At 43.9% G+C, this 21757-nt stretch overlaps 1 protein-coding gene across 1 annotated transcript in view; it reads left to right on the top strand.

Moving 5' to 3' along the window:
• The window catches only part of Slc49a4 (solute carrier family 49 member 4), a 73587-nt gene that overhangs the window by 17030 nt on the left and 34800 nt on the right, over window positions 1-21757 (top strand). The window contains exons 2-4 of the mRNA XM_021209359.2: window positions 2584-2677; window positions 17226-17491; window positions 18305-18434. Coding sequence (XP_021065018.1) covers window positions 2584-2677; window positions 17226-17491; window positions 18305-18434 — 490 coding nt within the window. The remainder of the gene's footprint in view (window positions 1-2583; window positions 2678-17225; window positions 17492-18304; window positions 18435-21757) is intronic.

Below are 21757 nucleotides of genomic sequence, written 5' to 3'. Positions count from 1 at the left end.
ATATATATATATATATATATATATATATACACACACACATACATGAATGTGCATACTTATTGTTTTACACACATGTATGTATGTGTATGTATTATGCACACCTTGTGCGTGCCTGGTGCCTATGGAGGTCAGAAGAGGTATTAGAATTGAATAATCCTGTTCCTGTTCTCAGAGTCGCACACACAAAAAAACACAAGAACAAAACAAAAGTAAGCTAGCTGTGCAACTTCTCTATATACAAAGGTATATCACCAAGATAGACTAGCAAGTTACAGTGTAAATGCCTCTGCATCTTTTATCTCTAACACAGAGCATTTGGCTGTTCCTCATTGTGGAAGGTTCACCTCACAGTCCACTCTCAATTGACTGAGGTGGAAGGAAAGGGGAAATCAGAGACTTGAAGGCACACTGACTAAAATCCCCAGCTCTCATCTTAAAGGAAATAAGAGATAGAATTGGAGTATTCTAAGTGACCATGGCCTGGAAACACAGAGTTAGGTTACCCTAAATTCCATGTTCCATCGTGAAAGCAGTTACATGAAGTTTTAATAGTTTCACAGAAAAAAGAAAGTTATAAATCAAGACAAGTTTAAAATATGTTGGTAGGTGCACAAGAGAGTCGGGTACAAAAAGATGGGGGAGCTATGCTATAGGTATAGATGCTATTTGATGACATTTCTTAGCTTTAGCATTGGCAGAAGCTAGTGGTCTGCTAAATCAATAGATTCTAAGAAGTTTTTATGTATTATCACAAGAACTTAGTTCCAATACAGAATGAGGCAAGCAGTGGCTGTTCCAGAAGCTAAAAGTAGCCCAAGATAAGGTAATTAGCCTCTCAACCTGCAAAATTCCAATCTCCCCATCAGTCTCCACAGACACAGACTCCTTCCAGGGGTCTTTCAGTTTGTAGCCAGACATGGCTTCTTTTCAGGAATTTTCACTCACAGGAGGAGGGGTGCCATGGGCTGGACCCAGTTGGAGTCCCTCTACCCTGGGGAGAGACAGAGTTCCGGTACTCAGGTGGGCAAGGAGTCGGCGAGTGACAAACAGACACAAACACAAGAGAGTGCTGAATCTGAATGTAATTTCTCAAAGTGAGCATCAGACTTATATTACAGAAGAAAACAAGGAAGTTAGGTAATACATTAGCCAAGATACATTGAGGTTATCCTGATGCCATAATGACACAAAACAGAGAAATGCATACATAAAAACTGACAGGAACCAGGCAGTGATTACAACTGAGATAAAAGCAGCCCTATCTAAAGTCGGCTATTCTAGGAGCCAGGTGAGGATTCGCACCCTAGTCACAATTCTAGTCTATTGTATAACCCACCACCAGGGGTACCTTAGTAAGCGTCTAATTATGCTATTCCTCTGAGCCTTGTGAAAACTTGTACCAGGGGGTTCTGGTCTTGCTAACCTTTTCATGAATAATGCAATACTCTAGTTCCTCCTTAAACCACAACCCACCTTCTTTCTAGGCCATTGTAAATTCCTGCATATGGGATTGACTCAACTGTTATTCTAAGTATCCATAGGGAAACTCCATTTATCAGAGGATCCCACCAACTTTCTTCTAATATGTAGTCTGCCATACCTGACTGTAATGATAATTCTAAGTTTACTTTGTTGAACTTGCCTTGAGATTTCTAACTCTATCCAGTAAACTGCAATGCCTGATTTCTTTCACTATCTCTCTATCAACACTGGAGGCATTTCGTCTGAATGAGTAACATTGCATATAATATAACAATACTGAAAGAAAGCAGGCAAAACACTCTACTGACTATCGCAGGGACAAATCTGGACTATATCTGTGTTACAGAATGCCAGGGACCCTAAGAGACCAGTTTCCATGGAACTTTTTGCCTCATGACTGCGGCCAAGCTTTTGGGCTTGTCACTTAGACTCCACTGGAGTGGGTATGGCGGGGGTTGGGGGTGAAGAGGAGCAGACACACAGCCATTAAACCTGTGCCTCTTAGAGAGCACTAACGCCCCTGGAAGTGAGGTTATAGATGGTTGTGAACTGCCATGAAGCTGATGAACCAGGATCCTCTGCTAGAGCCACAGTCGCTGGTAACCGGAGCCTGCTCTCCAGGTCTAATAGCATCATTTTATAAGTTGAAAACCTCTGAATATATCTGTTACCGTAGAATAATTTTTAGTGACAATGTAGTTTTTATTACCACTTTGAATTTGGAAGTTGGAATTTTACATTTGATGTAATTTTTACTTTCATTTGTTTATGTGTGTATATGCCTAAGATATAAAATTTAAATAATCTTTTAAATTTATTTTCCATACTTTTACTATGATAACTCAATAAACCCTGCTAGGCACGCACTTGGACAGTTAGAGGGATATGTTCTCCCTCAGTCTTTGGTCATCCCAGTTTTCTGCTTAAGTAAAAATGATGAGTGTTCAGTGTACAGGCTGTTTTTCCTTCTCATGCTAAGGGCATTAGGAAAAGGCTGCTGTGTGAGGATGAAATATGAGTCATTACACAAAGTGAGTCCCAGTTAACACTGGGCTCCCATAAAGAAAACAGAACTCATCTGGATGCTTTCTTCCATCTTAGGTCTGCGGGTCACTGTGCTTCTGACATCATTTCTTATGGTTCTGGGAACTGGTCTAAGATGCATACCTGTATCAGACTTAGCCCTTAAGAAAAGGTAAGTCCTGTATGACATCACTGCACATTTTTAATCTTCCATTTCAAGTATGTTATGTATGCTTGACCATAAGTCTCTGATAATGTGGTCTGTAGAGAGTCATAGACGTGGAAGTCTTTATTCTTTTTACTGTGTGTAATGGTGGACTTGGTTTCTTTTCACAAGGAAGATGCTGGACTAGTTGTGAAAACAAAACAAAAACAAGTGAATCTTCTTGCTACGCAGAGCCATAAAAACCATGAGAAATGCACAAATAAGTATAATAGGTCACACACATGTATGTTACATAAAATAGAAGCGGTAGGGCTGGAGAGATGGCTCAGAGGTTAAGAGCATTTGCTGCCCTTGCAGAGGGTCTGGGCTCAGTTCCCAGCATCTACATAGCAGCTAGCAACCATCTATATACCCCACTTCCAGGGACTCCAGCAAGTATGCACATAGTACACATATGTCTGCAGGCAGTGCATTCATACACTTTGAGTAAAACAAGTAAATCTAAAAAAAAAAAAAAAAAGAATTGTTTTTAGAAATAGAGGTAAGAGTATAATGGAGACATAAAAGGACGCCGTTGGACAGAGGAGTTTTGGTTGTGCAGAGAGAACCTCAGGTGTAAAGTGGCAGAAGAGGGGAGGGCACCCCTGGCAGAGAGGCCATGATGGCTAGAACTGAGTGAGTGAGAGTGAGTGAGTGAGTGAGTGAGTGGCTTTTTGGAAAGACCTAATGTCCAAGTTATGATTGGTGCTACGGGAGTGTGGGGCTGGATCCTCTAAGATTGTGTGAGCTCCTATGTGGACTTCAGGGCTTTTTCTGAGCTAGAAAACCACTGGAGGTTATAAGTTGTGGAGTGTCCTGGTTACTGGCTGCTCTTCTGCCTGTAGGGAAGCTGGAGGTCACAGGCAAAATAAGGAAGCCACTGGGAAACTAGTCCACAAACCAGGGCAGATGGCCGCTGGGCATTGTGGTAGCAATGATAACATGAAAGAGTGTCGAAACTCTGTGTTTTGAAGAACTTGCTGCTGGAAATGCAGATGTGGGGAGGAAAGGGATCCTGGGAACTCCTGGCTGCAAGGGGTTCTCGGAATGATAGGATGACCTGTGTGAGCGCAAATGTGAGGAGAGGTCAGAGGTGGTGCGGCTGAGGCAGAGCCACTGCCTGTGGTTCTGTTAGAGATAGACGTGGGAGCGAGGTGGGTGGCTTTCATTTAGAACAGAACTTTACAGTTTAAAAATAAATGTTCATTTTCTGATTTTCAAAATATATTCTCTTTTCAGGAAACTTAAGTTACAAATGTTTTTGTTTTGTAAAAGAAAGTCAGAAAAAGTCACATGGGTCCGGTGGAAGGCCCTGAGTTGGGTCTTTATGGTGTTTGGTGTGGTCTAAATCTTTAAACAGTGCAGATTTGTTTGTTTTTAAGGCATCCACAGTGTTAAAATACAATGTTATAATGTCCTCAATGCACTCTGAAGATGTCACTCAGCCTTTGGTTTTAATTCTGCCCTGGACCACCTGTGCTCTTACATCCCAACACTACATTCGTCTTCATCCTTCCAGTTATGATTCTAGAAATAGGGAGTTGGGTCTGTGTTCTGGCAGAGAAAGTGAAACAGAAGAGAAATCGAGCTCACAAAGAAATGTGAATATAGAAAGGGTGGACAGGAAGGAGAGACAGCTCAGCGATACTGAGCCATTCCTAAGGAGATGGCATAGTTTAATTTTCAATCTTGTGTTCATCTGTAAAGAATAGGTTCCCTGGTGAAGGTACTCTGTCCTACAGTAATTCCAAGCAGCGTCTATAGTGCAGCTGTCAAAATGAAAATACTGTAATTAGAACCTATATTATTTTTATCTGATAAATGTGCTAGATTGCTACTTTTTAGTTTATATGACATGGTAGAAGTAATAAAGACCTAAAAAATTCATTTAAACATCACTGAAACAAGAATTTGGCAGTCTGTGTCTTGTGGGCCCACCTCCTGTGGAGCTTTTCAAGTTCTGATCCAGCTCCACCAACAAGCTCGGCTTCCTATGGGTAAAGTTACAGCAAGTCATTTCTGTCCTTAGTCACAGATGGACCACTCACCCATAACATGTGCTGAGTTTATTACCTTCCCATTCAGAGTCCCTCTGTCAGTGCAAACATTGAGTAGCTTTACTGACGTGTCAGACAGCTCAAGAGTGTGGCCCTGATAAACATGGTTTTATAGAAATAGTCTCCATTGTCAAATGTCTTGCAGCTGGCCAAGTTGTCTTTCACATGGCTGTAGGAGAAAAGGCCATTTGCTCTGAGGCTTATAGAAGCTAAAACTCAATGAGAAGAAACCTAGATCCTTGCCTTCCTGCTTTAGTAAGTTCCTGTTGTATCAAAGGCCTAGCGTATAAAACAAGCCATAAGGATGTTGGGAACATGGTTGTTTTAAAGAAGCCAAGAGAGAAGGCCTGAGAACCAAGACACAAAGCCCGAGACGAGAGCCATATTAAAATGTGGTCAGATGTCTTCATGATTAGCCACACTGTAAAACAAAGTCAAAAGACACGTTAAAAAGTAGGAAGATCAACAAATAAGACAAATGGGCCTTTTCTTGAGTTGGAAGTAATTATGTCAAGACAGTAAAGAAGTAGCAATCCAGGAGGGAATGGCTATGACAAGCAATGATAGAAATTAAAATGCAAATGACAGAATTGAGGGAGAGAAGCCAGCTTTCTGTCATGGTTAAATAAACAAAAGTTAAGACAGAGATTGGAAACCTATCTGGCATTGCTGGTGTTGGAACAGTTGGGATGTCCTATTTGCAGGGCGCTGGAGCAATCTGTCTGACTTAAAGAGTACGTGTCCTTTACTCTGTGTATTTATAGAAAATTAGCCTACTTGCAAAGCTGTACCAGGTGGCAGGCACACCCATGTGTGTGCAGCTTTGCTTGTGGTAGAGGAAGGCGAGGCTCACCCAGCTGCCAGCCACAGAAGCCTGTGCAGTGGATTGTGGGATTGTTTGTGGCTGTGAAAAGGTAACAGTTTGCAGGTGCTGATGTGGACTGTCTCTAAAATGTGCTCCTGAGCAGAGAGTGTGGTTTACAACAGTGTGGTTAGCGTGCTTCTACTTAGAAAACAGTGGCAAAGGTACAGATAGCAGCTGCAGCAAGGACCCTTCCCAGAAGCCATCGCTGCCAGTTGTTTTTGGGGAAGGGGCCGAGGAACTCCAGGTCTAGAGAGAGGAATACCTTTATTTCTTGCTTTATATTCTTAACTACTGTTGGGAATTTCTACCACATGTGACTATGTCTTAGGTTGTTTTCTGTTGCTGTGATAAACTCTGTGACCAAAAGCAACTCGGGGAGGAAAGATATATTTCACTTTACAGCTTATAGTTCATCACTGAGGAAAGGCAGGGCAAATCTGGAGGCAGGAACTGACGCAGAGGCCTGGGGGATGCTGCTCCCCATGGTGTGCTTAGCCTGCTTTCTTATAGAACCCAGGGCCATCTGCCCAGGCACCAAGCCCAGTGGGCTGACACCTCCCACCTAAGTCATTCATCAAGAAAATGCCCCACAGGCAATTTATAGGCAATCTGATGGAGGCATTTTATCAACTGAGGTTCCTCTTCCAAAACGACTCTAGCTGTGTCAACTTGACAAAAATAAAACAAAACGAAAGAAACACCAGGGTTGTATGCAAGGCTGTATGTATGACCTTTTCAATGAAGAGAAATTAAAGTGCTTCCTAGATGCCGATGAGGAACTAACTCTTACTTCTAAGAAGGTCAGAGATAACATATTCTGGAGCCTATATGAGTGGCCGTGGTTGGGACCATAGTTTCAGGTTATCCCAACCTCTGTGTACGGAAGAAAGAAATGGGAAGTAAATCAAGACATTTTTCAAATACATCAATGGGGCGTCACGTAGGAAGTTCACAGACATCTCACTGCATCATCTGATACAGTGTGACAGCGTTCTTAGCCCTTTGCTGGGTGGGAACTAGAAGGCTGTACCTTACAAGGGATTTACATAATGATCACAAAGATGTTAGGCCACATACAGAAGAGGGCAATCAGTGGGCCCTGAAGGGGCCTAAAGGTAATTTGGCTTTGGACTAGAAACATCCCATTCTCACGGGTCATTGGAGTTGTAATTAAGCAGCCTTGTTAGAAGTTCAGCATGTGTCTGTCCGGGAGCCATCATTCACAGTTCACTGTTCCACTGCCTAGTCAGGCACCACAGTTTACGCATATGGACTCTGGATAATGGAAGTGAGAGAGAGAAAAGGACAGGAAAGGGTTATATGTAAGTGTCTTCATGTACATTTAAGCACTTAGATTCTTTTCTATAAATGTATAAAATTAAAGTTCCCCTACATTGGTGTCTTTGAAAATAAATTCCATTTACTAACCTTCTAGATCCTTGGTCCCCACTCCAGTGCTAACAATTTTAACAAGGTCTTTTAGGTAATCTCATGCTCATTTAGACTTAAGACCTACCTGCCTAGGGCAGCATGCTTTCACTTTAAATAGCAGTTAAGGAAATTGCACTTCACTAATCCGTTCTGTGATATAATCGCGTAAGTATCAGATAATCACTGCTTAGACTCTAGGGACTGCAGAGCACTGTTGCCGAGGATCTGAGTTCATGCCCAGCACCCACTCACCTGCTCAGAAGACCCTGAAACTCAGGTTCCAAGGGACCCGATGGCCTCTCCTGGCTATCTTGGGCACCAGGTACACACACACACACACACACATGGGTACATGCAGACAAAGCACTCATAATAAAAAGAAAAATAAATCTTGAAGATTTAGACACTATGAAGAATTCTGTTGCCCTGCTTGATTCTTAAAGCTCTAGGACCATGTTTTTAAGTGTTTTTGCCTGGTGGCTGAGGTGGGCCTCAAGACTGAGGTAGTGGGCAGCTGCTACTGCGAGAGGGAAAGGTGTGAAATTAGAGCTCTGGCACTGAGTCCTTTTTCTCTTTGTGGTATGTTGATGTCTGAGGTAGTCCCCAGGCCCCCAACATCACACAGGAATATTAAGTTATTTCTTAATCAACATCATACATATATAAGTAATTATACACATATCTTGATGAAAGAATCATCAGGCGCATACTCCGGTCCCATCGCCCAGGTTAGCGCTCTACAAGTTAGCAGGTCACTGATCACTCACTTTCTCCCTCTCCCTCTGTGCAGGGTCACATCAGAGCAGCAAAGCTTAAACTGGGCCACTAAGAATATTTCAGGGCCAGCAAGATGGCCGAGCAGGAAAGGCACCCGCTGTCCCAGTCAATGCCTTGAGTTCAATCCCTGAGACACGCATGGTAGAAGGAAAGAAGCAATTACTGCAAGGTGTCCTCTGACCTCCACACACATGCTGTGGCACATGTGTGCATGCGCATAGTTTATAAAATAAATTTAGTTTTTCTCTTTTTTGGTTGGGGGAGGTAAGAGTCTCATAATGTAGCCCAGGCTGGCCTCCTGCTCCTATGTAGCTAAGGTTGACTTCCCCTCCCAGCTTATGTAGTTCTAGACAAGCACTCTACTGCTGGGCCACATTCTGCCCTAAGGAAAAAAATAAAAATTTAAGAGTATTTCAAAGGCTGCTGAAAATGCCCATTGCCTTTTCCCTTCAAAATAAAGAGTTTGTCTTGGAGTTCCCCCCTTAATATTAAAAGAAACAGTAAAATTTATGTTACCTACAACAAATTGGTTATAAAGTAGGCTAGAAGCTGTCGGTGGTCACATAGTGAAAACACAAGTGGATGTGCTTGTTAAATCATTCCAGGAAGTAGAGTGTAGCTGCTATCCCTGGGGTTGCTTATTGTTAGAAGCAAGCAGCCTTCGCATTCTGTGGCCTGCATCAAAGTACATCCCTGACAGAGTCAAAAAACTGCTAAGCCTTGTTCCCAAAGCTTTGTTTCCTAAAGTAAATCTTGTTCCCAAAGAGTTGTTTGTTTTCGTAAGCACAAAAACAGTGTAGACCTCACACAGGGAAGCAACCACCTCCAGCCAGAGTTGGGGTAATGCTGAGGTTAATAATCCAACATCAACATCTGGAATTGTATGCTTCAAAATAAATCATAAAATGCAAAATGGGAGAATGTGTGTTGGAAATGTCTTAGGTAGCTTGTAAATAATGTAAGCACTTGTCCTGGTTTGTTTCTATGTTAACTATGATAAGACACTGCCCAAAGCCAATGTACGGGAGGAAAGGTATTTCTTCCTTACTCTGTCACAAGGAGAAGTCAGAGCAGGGACTCGGCAGAACTGGAAGTGGAGCCACAGAGGAGCAGTGCTTACTGGTGTGAGATTGTGGAGGAGCGGTGCTTACTGGTGTGAGATTGTGGAGGAGCGGTGCTTACTGGTGTGAGATTGTTTCACTGCTTCGCATACAGCTCGGGCCACCTGCCCAGGGCTGGCATCACCACAGAGGATGAGCCTTCCTGCATCAAGTTAGCCGTAAAGAAACTTCCCCATTGACATGCCCACAGGCCAGACAGAAGCAGTTCTTCAGCTGAGACTCCCTCTTCTCAGGTGTGCCAAGTTGACAGCCAAGATTAGCTGTCAAAGCATTTAAAAAAAAAAAAAAAAAAAAACAGTCAAGGGTTTGAAGGGAGAAAAAGGCAGGAGAAGTGGTGTAATTATAATCTCAAAAATTAAAAAAAAAAAATGAAAAAAAGTCCATGGAAATGGAAACAGTAGTCCTACTTAATAAATGTTGATTTCATCATTTAAATGGATAATTTGGTCAATATTTACTCAACAATCTACTTTTGATTTAATAAATAGGCTGGCCTCTGCAACAAAGAGACCAAAAATACAGCTGGATAAAAGTTTCATTTTATTTCAAATACTAATATTGTGAGTGGCCTACAGCAGCCTAAAGGATAGCAGAGTACTTAAGAGAAGTGGGTAGTTCCAGCATCCCCTACGATGACCACCCTGACCATGTGACAAGAGCTGGCTCCTGAGCAGGGAATCATAGCATCTTAGACAGTAAGAAGAGGCTGTATCTCATGTATCTCACCTCTCATTGGTTCAGGCTTATCATGTGGTCAGGCGCATCCATCTGCAAAAGAGGGCATAGCTCAGCTGCCAGTACCTCCAGCCCCTGCTCCCCAGTTAATGGGGCTACTTTGATAACTGTTCTAAAACTTGGAGATACTATAACAAAAGAAAGGAAACGCACTGTTTTCAGACACTGTCCACTTCCTGTGCAGGGAACACATCCAGTATCTTGTCTAGCGACTGTGCTGTCACACCCACGGTAGCTCCTTTGACTGTTCAGACTGTTTTTTATCCACTTTTCTCAGTGGCTGTGTAGAAGTGCTTGAACTCTGCATCCCTCTTGGGGTGACACAGAGTTCACAGTTCACTGTCTATCAGGAGCTGATTTGGAGACCCGGGGGCTACTCTTATGTCTTGAGCAGTCCTAAGTTTTGTAGGATTTTTTTGTGGGATCTTGACAGTATACATATCCCTCAAGCACTTCTGGTCTCCTGACCTGCTTGTCAGAAGGTTCTCATGTGAGTGCAACCACATCAAAGGACTTTTACTCCTGGTTAAGGTTTTGTACACCTCTTGAATGTACTTTTACCCTGTTTTAAAACTCAGTGTTCTGTGTGTGTCTACCTGTGGGTTTTTACAAGTGTAAATGTGCAGATGCCCATGGAGGCAAGAAGTTTTGAGTCCCCTGGAGCTAGAGTTCAGGTGCTTGGGAGCTGCCCAGTGTGGTGCTAGGAACACAACACTCGGGTTCTCTGCAGCCAGGGCAGTACATACTCTTAAGAGCCACCTCTCTAGCTCCTATGTTCCAGTGTGCTGAGGACTATCTTGATACTATCCTTGAAGGGTCAGCCTGAGTAGGAAAATTGCATCCTTCACCTGACCTGTATGTGTAGGCATGCTAGAAGCAATTTCTGCTTCCCACCATTTATGATTTAGGAGCAATCTCAGATTGCAGTTCCTAGATAGTCACTAAATTCATTAATGCAGACTCCGAGTGGAAAGAAACTCTAGCAGGCTTTTGTCCCTTATATTAATGCTTGCAAACCAGCTAGCACATCCCTGACTTTGTACCACTTGCAGGTGACATCCTGAAATCAGTGTGTCTGTTTTGGTTTTACCACTGTGATAAAATACCTGGCGGGGAGGGGCGGAAAGCCAGGTCTCCGGAGGCAGAGGCAGGATGATTTCTGAGTATGAGGCCAGCCTGGTCTACAGAATTTCAGGATAGCTGAAGCTACACAGAGAAATCTTGACTCAAAAAAACAATTAAAAAATGTTTTTTAAGTGTCAACTTAAGTGGAGGTATGGATTATTTTGGCTTTAGAACTTTTACTCCATGGTTATTTGACACTGTTGTTCTTGTATAAGAGAACACCTCGGGTCAAAAGAAACTGTACCACAAGGCAGGAAGTGACCAGCTTTCTTCCATGAGGCTCCACCCCCAAAGGCTCTACCTTAGATTACCTTCCAAGCCTCACTACTGAGGACCTTTGTGATCTTGAGCCACACCACAGTAATCAGCCAGAGGCAGGAAGCTCAGTGCTGTCATGGTTTTCCCACCCAGTTCTTGGTTACTGTAAGTGACAGCTTTACTGTAAGTTTACAGGTCACCAGCCCTGGTGGCCTGTAGTCGAAGCACTAGGGCAGTGCCAAGCATGACATGGCCTTGTGAATGTAGCTCCCAATTTCTTGACTAATTTCTCAGTCAGGGAGCAGGTTAACATGTTCTAACAAATGGATCCCAGGACACACCAGCTCAGACAACATAGTGTTTGATCATCAAGAATAGGCGGTGGGGCTGGAGCAGGAGGGCTGTGCTGTTAATCCTGTGACTCACTAGAAAAACCAACTCTACCATGTTGGGCCAGATTTAAAGCAACCTTTATTAAATATTAAATACTGACCAAGAAATGGACTTTAGTAGGGCCAGTCCCCGGAATGTCCCACCTGACTGGATGATAAAACAAGAAACAGAGAGACAAGCAGATCTCTCAAGTGTGGTGGCAGCCATTCTAGCCAGTCAGTAAAGAAACAAAGAAGACGCCCAACACAGGCCTCCAATGCACCACAAAGTGCCTCCTACTACAAACACGTATCCTCCTACCACATGTACCACACACACACACACACACACACACACACCATCCTCCTACCACATGCACTACACACATGTGTCCTCCTACCACATGCACTGCACACATGAGTCCTTCTACCACATGCACTGCACACATGTGTCCTCCTACCACATGCACTGCACACATGAGTCCTTCTACCACATGCACCACACACATGTATCCTCCTACCACATGCACTGCACACATGTGTCCTTCTACCACATGTACCACACACATATCCATCTCTCCACACACAAAGAAAAGTCCCAATTTGCCAAGAGAAAGAGCAACTGTACCAAAAAGAAACTCATTGTTGTAAGTTAAAATTTTCACACTGTATTGTTGATAATGGCTCTTAAACGCTTTAACCTCGATTTGCCTACCACCCGCCAAAGATAGTAGAAAAGAAAGGATATGGGGGGTGGAAGTGGACCAGCTTAGAAAGGTTGTCTGGAAATCAGCAGTTCAGTTCACAGGTTAGCAGGCAGCAGCAGCTTGATCCACTTGCTAAACACTTCACAGTTCACCAGCAGTCCAGTTTGGTAGAGTTGGGTCAGCAACAGTGGCAACAACACCTAGCAGAGGCAGCCAGGCCTCAGCCTTGGCTTGAGTCAGCAGGAAGGACCAACAGGAACAGCAGGAGATGTTCTCAGCTGTGCCTCAGGGAAGTGAAGAGCAGTGAAGGCTCGAGACTTACCAGCATTGCACAGCTAGCTGTACCAGCAAGCTGTCTGTCATTCCATGGAGTCCTGTTTATACTCTCCAAATATCACCACGTGTCCTCCACGTGCCTTACCTTATCAGGTTCATCCAATCAGCCTGAGTCCTTGGAATCGGCGACAAACTTCAGCACACTCCCAGACGTTTTCTCCCAGTGCGTTTCTGTCTGTGGAGTCCTGACAAATGCAGCTCAGCTACACACTGTAAGGTGGACCAATACGTGCGTGTTGTTAGCGAAGAATCCTTCATCACGTGTCCTTTCAGTGCTTGTGTAAGTGGAAGAGCAGCCTCTCTCCTGTGGCTGCTTCAGTTAAACTTTCCTCCACAAGTCTGCCTTCCACTTTAATGAAATGTTCTTTCACATGCTTGCCCCAGCAAAAGACCATCCAAAGAACTTTCCAAAGAACCCTCAAGTTTCTACTGCACAATGTAAAGCGAAGACTTTTGTCTTGACGAGGGTGGTGGGCACAGTAGTGTCCGTGTGATCTGAACTTGCGACCATTATGTTATCCGTGGAGGAGCACAGTATGGATGGAATAAGGTGCTGCCTGTGCTGTGGCTGTGGGGTGGTATATCCTGTGGGTCCACACGGCTGTAACGAGGCTGTGTGTCGACAGGAGGAAAAATAGCAGCATAGGCAAGGAAGGGCTTTATGTAAGACTCTGCCTGCTTAGAAAATACAGCCGATGATTGACAAATGGGATTTCATGTAACGAAAAGACATGAGTAAGTGAAGAGACAGCCCACGGAATGAGACATGACTGAGGGTTCATGTAGGAACTCCTAACACCAAATGCCAACAAACAAACGACTCAGTCAGTTAATGAGCCAATGAAATGAGCAGACAGTTCTCAAACAGTGAAATACAAATAGCCAGTAAATGTGAAGGAAAAAAAAAAGCGTTTGCTATCATTGGCATCAGAGAAATGCAGATTTAAAACTTGATCGATATTCCATCTCACCTCAGTCAGAATAGAAGTAACGTCCAGTCCTGCTCTAGACACGGAGGGGACCCCACACACGGATGTAAGTGAGGACATTACACACTGCTGGTGGAGGAAGAACTAGTCCAACCACTTTGAGAATCAGTATGGAAGTGTCTCAGAAAACAAAACAAACAAAACAAAACAATAGGATGACCACGTGGCCTAGCAATACCGCCTGCCAGTGCTTACCCACAAGGGCCGGGGTTGCGTCATCCCAGAGACTCAGGCACTGTGCACAGAGCTAGGTCATAGATACACCCCAGGTGGCTGGCAGTGGAAGAGGGGCAAACGTGGATGTTTCAGACATAAAGAATAATGGAGGAAAGTTGTTTGCAGAAAGATGGATTCAACCATATTAAGCTAATTGCCAGTCTCAGAAAGACACGTGCTGCATGTTCTCATTTGTCAGTCTCAGAAACATATGAGCTGCATGCTTTCTCTCACTTGTGAGTCCTGGTCTTTATAGAGCCATAAAGCCATCTGTGAACAGATGACATGAAGTGGAGGTAAAACTGTCTAGACAGCAAAGTGGACTATGGGATGGGGGAGGGGTAAGAGAGGGTAGTGGGTATGGGGGCGTGTGCTCTAAGAATGAGAGGCTTATCAAAGACTCTACACTTAGCAGAGCAGAAGGGGCTGAGCCTTCTAGTGTATAACTCAGTGGGCTTTGCACGGTGCCCCTGCCCTTTCTATAATTGGTATTTTAGAAGCTACTATTAACAGTCCTTTAAGGCCAAGGCTTTCTGTTCCCTTCAAGTGTCGGCAGCAGCTGCCTTGAACATTCAGACATAATTGGCCAAAATTGTTTAAAGATTGGAAAGTACACTAAGTTTTCATTTAAAAGTAGAAGCTCTAACAGAGTGTCCAAACTGGGGACTTCCCAGGGTCTCTCATTGCCTGACTTCCTCTTTCCTGGAGTTACTTCAGAACCTCTCTTGGGCTACGAAGAAGGCAGACTGTTTCTAGACTTCCCACTTTCAATATCAGTGAGTTTATGTTGGATGGCAGAAGGCTGGGAGCTGGGAACAAGTTACTAAAGTCTTAGAGAAGTATTTTTTTTTAATTCTAAATTATTTCATATTTAAAAATAGAATTTGAGGCTAGGTAGTGGTGGCACATACCTTTGATCCCAGCACATGGACGGCAGAGGCAGGAGGATCTCTGAGTTCAAGACAAGTCTGGACTAACAGAACAAGTTCCAGGACAGCCGGGGTACACAGAGAACCCCTGTCTCGAAAAACAAAACAAAATAAAACAAACAAACAAACAAACAAAAGAATTTAAGTAAAGAACATCAGCTTACCCCAAGGAAGTTTGTGCTGTTTTTAAAAGTCAGTCAGTCTCTGGCTTCAGCAGTGCAAGTCATATCCTGGGGACTGGTAAAGTCGAGCTGCGCTCAGGATGAAAATGTCCCAGGTGCTGTGCGCCTCCATTCTCCCGGCCTTGGTGCTCTGTAACAGCCACTGATTCTGTTGTCCTTATTTGTAAATAGAGAACCTTCAGGGTGAGGCCTGTAGGAGAACAGAGGGGCCTGTGGGTGACGGCGTCACTTGGGATTCTGTTTTCTAATCTGATTTCTGTCTTAGCCTTTGGTTATGTGACTGAGACTCCACCCAGTGCCTTCTAGAGAAAGGGAAGGTATAAAATTAAAAATGGTATTTTTCAATGTGTTATTAACTTCTCGAGGGAGTAGGTCTGAAATTTTAGTTACAAAAATTTATGTGATTAGACATGTTATTCTGAGTGGGAGTCACTTGGGAATCATAGGTGTTTGTTCCACGACGCTGAAAAGTGTAAGGATAGAAAACCAGGGTACTGTGCAACTGAGACATCATGAGTGCTCATGCAGAACTGAGCCAGCAGCATTTCTTAGAGAATCTAAAGAATATCAAATAGAACGAGAAGGACTGCAGCTGTGCATGGATGCCATCCACATGTCCTAAGGTCATGCCATCCACGTGTCCCTCAGGACTTGTCCTCTGCGCAGGGCATTGGGGGCCACAGATACCCAGAACAGTCAAGGACTCAGCAGACCTCTTATGTGCACAGGCCCTGGGAGTGCACAGTTCTGTCCCTGCATCTCAGGCTGTGGATGTGGGAGGGGCCCCAGTGTCTCACTGTCCCTGCTGCTCACTATGGAAACCCAGCGGAGGGATAAACAGGGCTCGCAGAAGCCGAGAGAGGAGGAAAAGAGCAGACGGGTGGGAGGAAGGGAGCGAAAGCAGCTGTGCTGAGGTTGGGGACACAGAACACTCTGGAAGCCCTGTGAGAAAGAGGCAACACAGCGGCAGCTGACAGCCCTGCACAGCCTAGTGGACAGACTCCCACATTACACACCTTGAGTTACCTAGGACAGCTCCTTGGCCAGAAACTAGCACATCTTAGCTTCTGTCCTGCCCTCAGCCACCGTGCTGTGACAGTGATGCTGTGGTGACCTTTACATCCTCAACATCTTTTTAACAGCATTAATGGTGAGCATGGTGGAGACAGTATGTTTGTCACAGCAGGGCCACAGAGGTGAGTAAGGGAGCCCAGAGTGTTGGGAGAAGCATGTTTAGAAAAGAGATGAAACCACCCCCACCTTTTTGAATAATTCAGAAAAGCAGGCAGACTTACCACCCTACGTGGCGCAGCCTTCTGAGCTAATGTATGGGGGTGGGGGCCGAAATTCCGAGGAGGGAAAGTACAGCATCTCATTAAAGACCCAGTGATCCTGACTGTCTCTTTTGCATGGCCTAGGGTGCATTCCTGTGCCTGGGCTGGTCCCCAGCCAAAGTGACTGAACCAGCCCAGAGACTTTCTGTCTGACATTAGAAGAGTCTTGATTATTGTTTTGTGTATGGATATAATCCTAATTCCTTGCATGCAACAGGTGTGGAATACTGCTCTCAGCTGTACTGTTTTCCAGCACCTGTTAATGAGCTGCAGAGTACTAGGAAAAAACAATGAGTTTTGAATCTAATTTTCAGCTTGTTTTGTTAGCACCTTGGCAAGTTTCTTCTGTGCCAAAGCTCACATATTTCAGCAAACTGAAACAAGAATAGGACAAATGAACCAAGTTCTATGACTGTGAGGAGGCGCCATGACCATGGCAACACTTTCAAAGGAAAATTACGGGCTGGCTTTACAGTTTAGTGGTTTAGTCCATTGTCATCATGGTGGGAGACATGACAGTATGCAGGCAGACATGGTGCTGGAGAGGAGCTGAGAATTCTACATCCAGATCTACAGGCTGCTGCAGAGAGAGACACTGGGACTGGCTTGAGCATTTCAAACCCCAAAGCTCACCCCCAATGATACATTTCTTCCAGCAAGGCCACACCTCCTAATAGTGCCACTCCCTGGTAACCAACACATCCAAATCTATGAGCCGTAGTCACCACTGGTATTCAAACCACCACACCAAAGTTATAGCGAGTTCTTAGTTTGGTATTGGCGCAGTGAGTGGTGAACTGGTGTCCTTGGTCTCCCTCTAGAGAAAGTGTGTCATTTTGAAAGCTGGTCAGCTCACCTTTTCAGAATGTCACATTCTTCTTTTTTTTTTTTTCATTGTTTTGTTTCTTTTATTAGATATTTTCTTTATTTACATTTCAAATGCTATCTTGAAAGATAATGTCACATTCTTTATGTGTATGTATATATATCTTGTAGTTAAACTGCTATTTGGTTAATATCCTTTTCATTTAGAAAATGCTTGCTTCAAATGTCTCACAGCCTTCCGACGTTTCCAATTCCAGATTAATCCATGGGGGACAGATACTGAACGGACTGGCAGGTCCAACTGTCATGAATGCGGCGCCGTTCCTCTCTACGACGTGGTTTTCTGCTGACGAGCGAGCCACCGCCACAGCAATCGCATCGATGCTGAGTTACCTCGGTGGAGCATGCGCGTTTCTCGTCGGGCCCCTGGTTGTTCCAGCTCCCAATGGGACGGCACCCCTTCTCGCTGCAGAGAGTAGCAGGGCTCATATTAAAGACCGAATCGAGACTGTGTTGTATGCAGGTGCTTTGAAGAGTTTTGTTTTTTTCTTGGATACTTTGGTTTCTATTCCAGCTCTACACTCTAGTCCTGCTGTGCCCAATCACATCACCAGAGACCCCTGAGGACTGACAGATACACGCACTCCAGTGTACTTTCATTATATCATATGGATATGCCTGTTTGAAACAGCCCTTCCTAGGACAGCACTAAATGTAATATATGTACTTGCTACATGGAAAAGTCTTTGTTAATTTTACATTTTAAATCCATTTACAGTAAAACACTCTATAGCATATATTCTTGAGACTTCTCTAGACATGGTGTCTATATAGAAAACTAAATGTCATGCTCAACTAAACATCTGTCAAGCATCTGTTGGTAGTATTCAGCCTGGTTTCTCCCATTACTGGCCACATTGCACCTAATTGCTTCCTTGTGTCGTTTAACTTTATTGTGCAGTGTGAATTGAATCAGAAGTCTTCTCCATCAGACAAAACCCTATCCTTCCCAGTCCCCTCCACATTCCTTCTTTCTGAGGCGTCTTCTGAGGCTGCTTTAGAATCTCTCCTACAGGGTTTGGGTGGGCTTCCCCATGGAGTAACTGTTCAGCTCTCAACCTTTGGAGATCTGGCACAAACCAGGCACTTCTGTGCATCTTTGTTCATAGCGCGCCTCCTACTGGTGGCCTGGGGAATTTAGGGGCTCACACTCCCAGCCTCCGCTCTGCGCTGGTGGAGGCATCAAATTTTGCTTGTCTTTGTTGAGCTAGATATTAAAGAAATAAGTATTGGCTCTTGTGTCATGGGTAGCACTTCACCTTCATTTTTCTTTCAGAATTTGGAGTTGTATGCCTAATATTCTCTGCCACACTAGCTTATTTCCCGCCCCGGCCTCCTCTTCCTCCCAGTGTTGCTGCTGCGAGCCAGCGGCTGAGTTACCGGCGGAGCTTTTGTAGGTTACTAAGGTGAGTGAGTAGACTTGGGGCATTGTGTGGCAGTGGCTGTGGCTGTGGCTGCTGTCAGTGTATTCTCTCTGGGGGTGGGGGGGATGGGGGGTGTCTGTCTGTCATGGGGTGGCACAGATGTGCCACAGGATATGCACGGAGGTCAGAGGACAATGAAGACAGTTTGCTATTCCACCTCTCTGTGGGTTCCAGGGATCAAACTCAGGCCATCAGCCTTGCTGGCTGGGAAGTGCTTTCAGCTCTCCCGCCCCTGATTCTTAATGTTCAAGGATAATCTGAACTGTTTATTTTTCAGCATTAATCAAATTGTAAGTACTTCATGTCAATATTAATTAAAATACTAATTATTTAATTCTCTAACAGAAATATATGTTGAAAATTCACCCTATACCAAGATGTCATTAATTTTTGCTCTATCCATCTCCATGTAGACAAATATTTAAATTTTTAAAAATATTTTAAAAATTAGATCTTCTATAAATAATTTCTGTTACATAGAAATTTATACCATATAGTTTGTGAAATAATAGAATTTTCATATTTGCTATATTTTCATACTATTTGGGTTCTTTATTATGTGTTAACACATATTACATAGGTGCTAGTCAATACAAAGTAATAAAATGATATTCTTTCTCATCTAAAACCATCTCAGTATACCCCCATTAGGCTCATAGAGCAGGAAGTGCAACATATTACGTCATTTTATTGGTTTAACTTAAGTGTAGTTACATCAAAGGCTGTCCTCAAATATTCAAATGCTCTGGGACTAAGTCTGACTCTTCAGACATCTCAAACGTCACCGTGGGTGTGACTTGGGACTGTTGATGTTACCTTTTGAAGTTTCTTTAGCTCTCAGGAGTTGTTATCAATGCGTTGACTCTCTAGTTGGTTCTTTTTAAAATCTCTCTCCCTTGCCCCCCATGGTAAATTCCTTGCAAAAAAGAACTATATCATTGTATCCTCTATGAATACCCAGGTCACAGATATTATCATAAGGTTTTTAGTATCTCACTAAGAAATATTAGAAGGGAATAAGAAAAATTCATCTTGGTAGCATATTTTATTCAGTTGTAATGTGTAGTCATACTAAACTCGTCAATAGGATATTTTACTATTACTGTTTTTAGTATCTACTGTGTGTTTGTCTTTGAACACACCTCAGTTGGGACTCTGTTTTCATTTTAAATAGTTGATAAATTCAGTCAGATTTATAGTTGAAAAGTACTCATTGAGCAGTATTTCCAATGTTTTTTACTTTATATCTGAATTTAAAAATAAATCATTGTATTCTCACACCTTGACTGGACAGGTCCATGATGTTAAAGGAGAGGTCTTTTGGGGATCATAATTGATGACCTGCCACTTTAAAAAAAAATTAGTCTTGCCGGGCGTGGTGGCGCATGCCTTTAATCCCAGCACTCGGGAGGCAGAGGCAGGTGGATTTCTGAGTTCGAGGCCAGCCTGGTCTACAAAGTGAGTTCCAGGAGAGCCAGGGCTATACAGAGAAACCCTGTCTCGAAAAACAAAACAAAAAAAAATTAGTCTTTAGTTTTTTTCCCATAATTTTAAACAAAATTTCCATAGCTGAAATAATAATCTTACCGTTTTGGTTTCTAGCAACTAATTTTCTTCTTGTTTGTTTATAAGACTAGCCTGGAACTTTTTTTTTTTTTCTGCCTCCTGAGTGCTGGGATTAAAGGCATGTGCCACCATACCTGGCTGGCTTGAATTCTTTTTTTTTTTTTAAAGATTTATTTATTTACTATATGTAAGTACACTGTAGCTGTCTTCAGACACTCCAGAAGAGGGAGTCAGATCTTGTTACAGATGGTTGTGAGCCACCATGTGGTTGCTGGGATTTGAACTCTGGACCTTCAGAAGAGCAGTCAGGTGCTCTTACCCACTGAGCCATCTCACCAGCCCGGCTGGCTTGAATTCTTATATCTGTCAGTCTCCTTGTTCTTCAGCTGGCTCTCTCTGGAAACTTCCTTCCAGCTCCTTCATCCCCAGGTCGGGTCTGTAGATGTCGCACTCCGTGGTTAGACAGGGCTCTGCCTTTGTGTTCCTTGTGAATTTTTAGTCACACCTTTGTGCTGAGTGGGCTTCCCTTTAGCTTTAGGTTTAATTGGTTGGTTGGTGGCTATTTTGGGTGGCTATTTTTTATTTGAATTTTATACCTGTACTCCCCTTCCAATCCTTATTCCACCCTAATCCCTTCCAACCCCCAACAACTAGGTAGGAGAGAAAGGCTAGAGGGGAAAGGTCATAGGTCTCTCCAGGCTTCTTCCTGCTGGTTAGGTCACTGGGTTCCTTGGAGCCAGTCCAATCTTTGTAATCAGGATATCTCCATCTTTTCATCAAACCACAACAGCAGCAGCCAGGAGCAGAGAGGGGAGCAGTAGCCTTTTCGGAGCCCCTCCCAGCCCTCTCGGGGCTCTCCCATTTATACCTCTCCAGAGACCCCAGAGACCCCAGAATCAAACTGTGTGCAGCTGACAAAGATCATGCCCCTCCTAGTGCACAAGGCAGACATGGGTAGTGGCTGTGGACAAACTGAAGCAGCCTCATATCCCACTCCAGGAATTCAAGCCCAATGCAAGGTGCGGCCCCACTCTAGGTCCTGGTCCAAGTAACTTAAGGAACTCATGAGGGAGCAGGAACTGCAAGCACGTGCAGCTAGAGAGATGGCTCAGTGGCTGTTCTTCCAGAGGACCCAGGGTCAATTCCCCTCGACCCACATAGCATAACTGAGGTTTTAAAGAAATCAACATTGTCACTGCATTTGGTTGTCAGTGGCCCTGGGGATTGAGGCAGGGCCTGTGCTCACCAGGCCGGTGCTCCAGCACTGAACCACAGCCCCAGGTCTCTCTTTTGTCTTTGTTTTACATGACTTCACTGGTGAGGGTAGGCCTTGATATGGAGAGCTCTCTTTTTCTTCTCAAGTCATCTCCCCACTGCTCAGTAAACAAATGGCCCTCAGGGTTAGCCAGTCACCCTTTATCCTCCTATCCATTGTGTATCTGGGCTGCTTCCAGTTCATTGCTGCCAAGACACAACCGCAGTGACACCCTCACTTGCCATAGATGTGAGTCTTTTTGGAGAATGTGCCTGCTGGTGCATTATTAGGCCATAACGTTCTCTATGCCCAGCTTGCCTGGCATTGCCAGACTGATCTCAAAGATGCCCAGTGGAACGTCACATTATCAACAGTTTGTAATTAACTCACTTTGCCACTATAGCAGCTGTGAGCTATGTTTTATTTAATTTATATTAGGTCATAATTAATAGGTTCAGACTCTGATCCTATGATTTGTGGCTTA

The sequence above is a fragment of the Mus pahari genome, chromosome 12 (assembly GCF_900095145.1).
Source record: "Mus pahari chromosome 12, PAHARI_EIJ_v1.1, whole genome shotgun sequence".
NCBI classification, from domain to species: domain Eukaryota; kingdom Metazoa; phylum Chordata; class Mammalia; order Rodentia; family Muridae; genus Mus; species Mus pahari.
The sequence above is the reverse complement of the archived record's forward strand: the minus strand, read 5'-3'. Positions and strand labels throughout refer to the sequence as shown.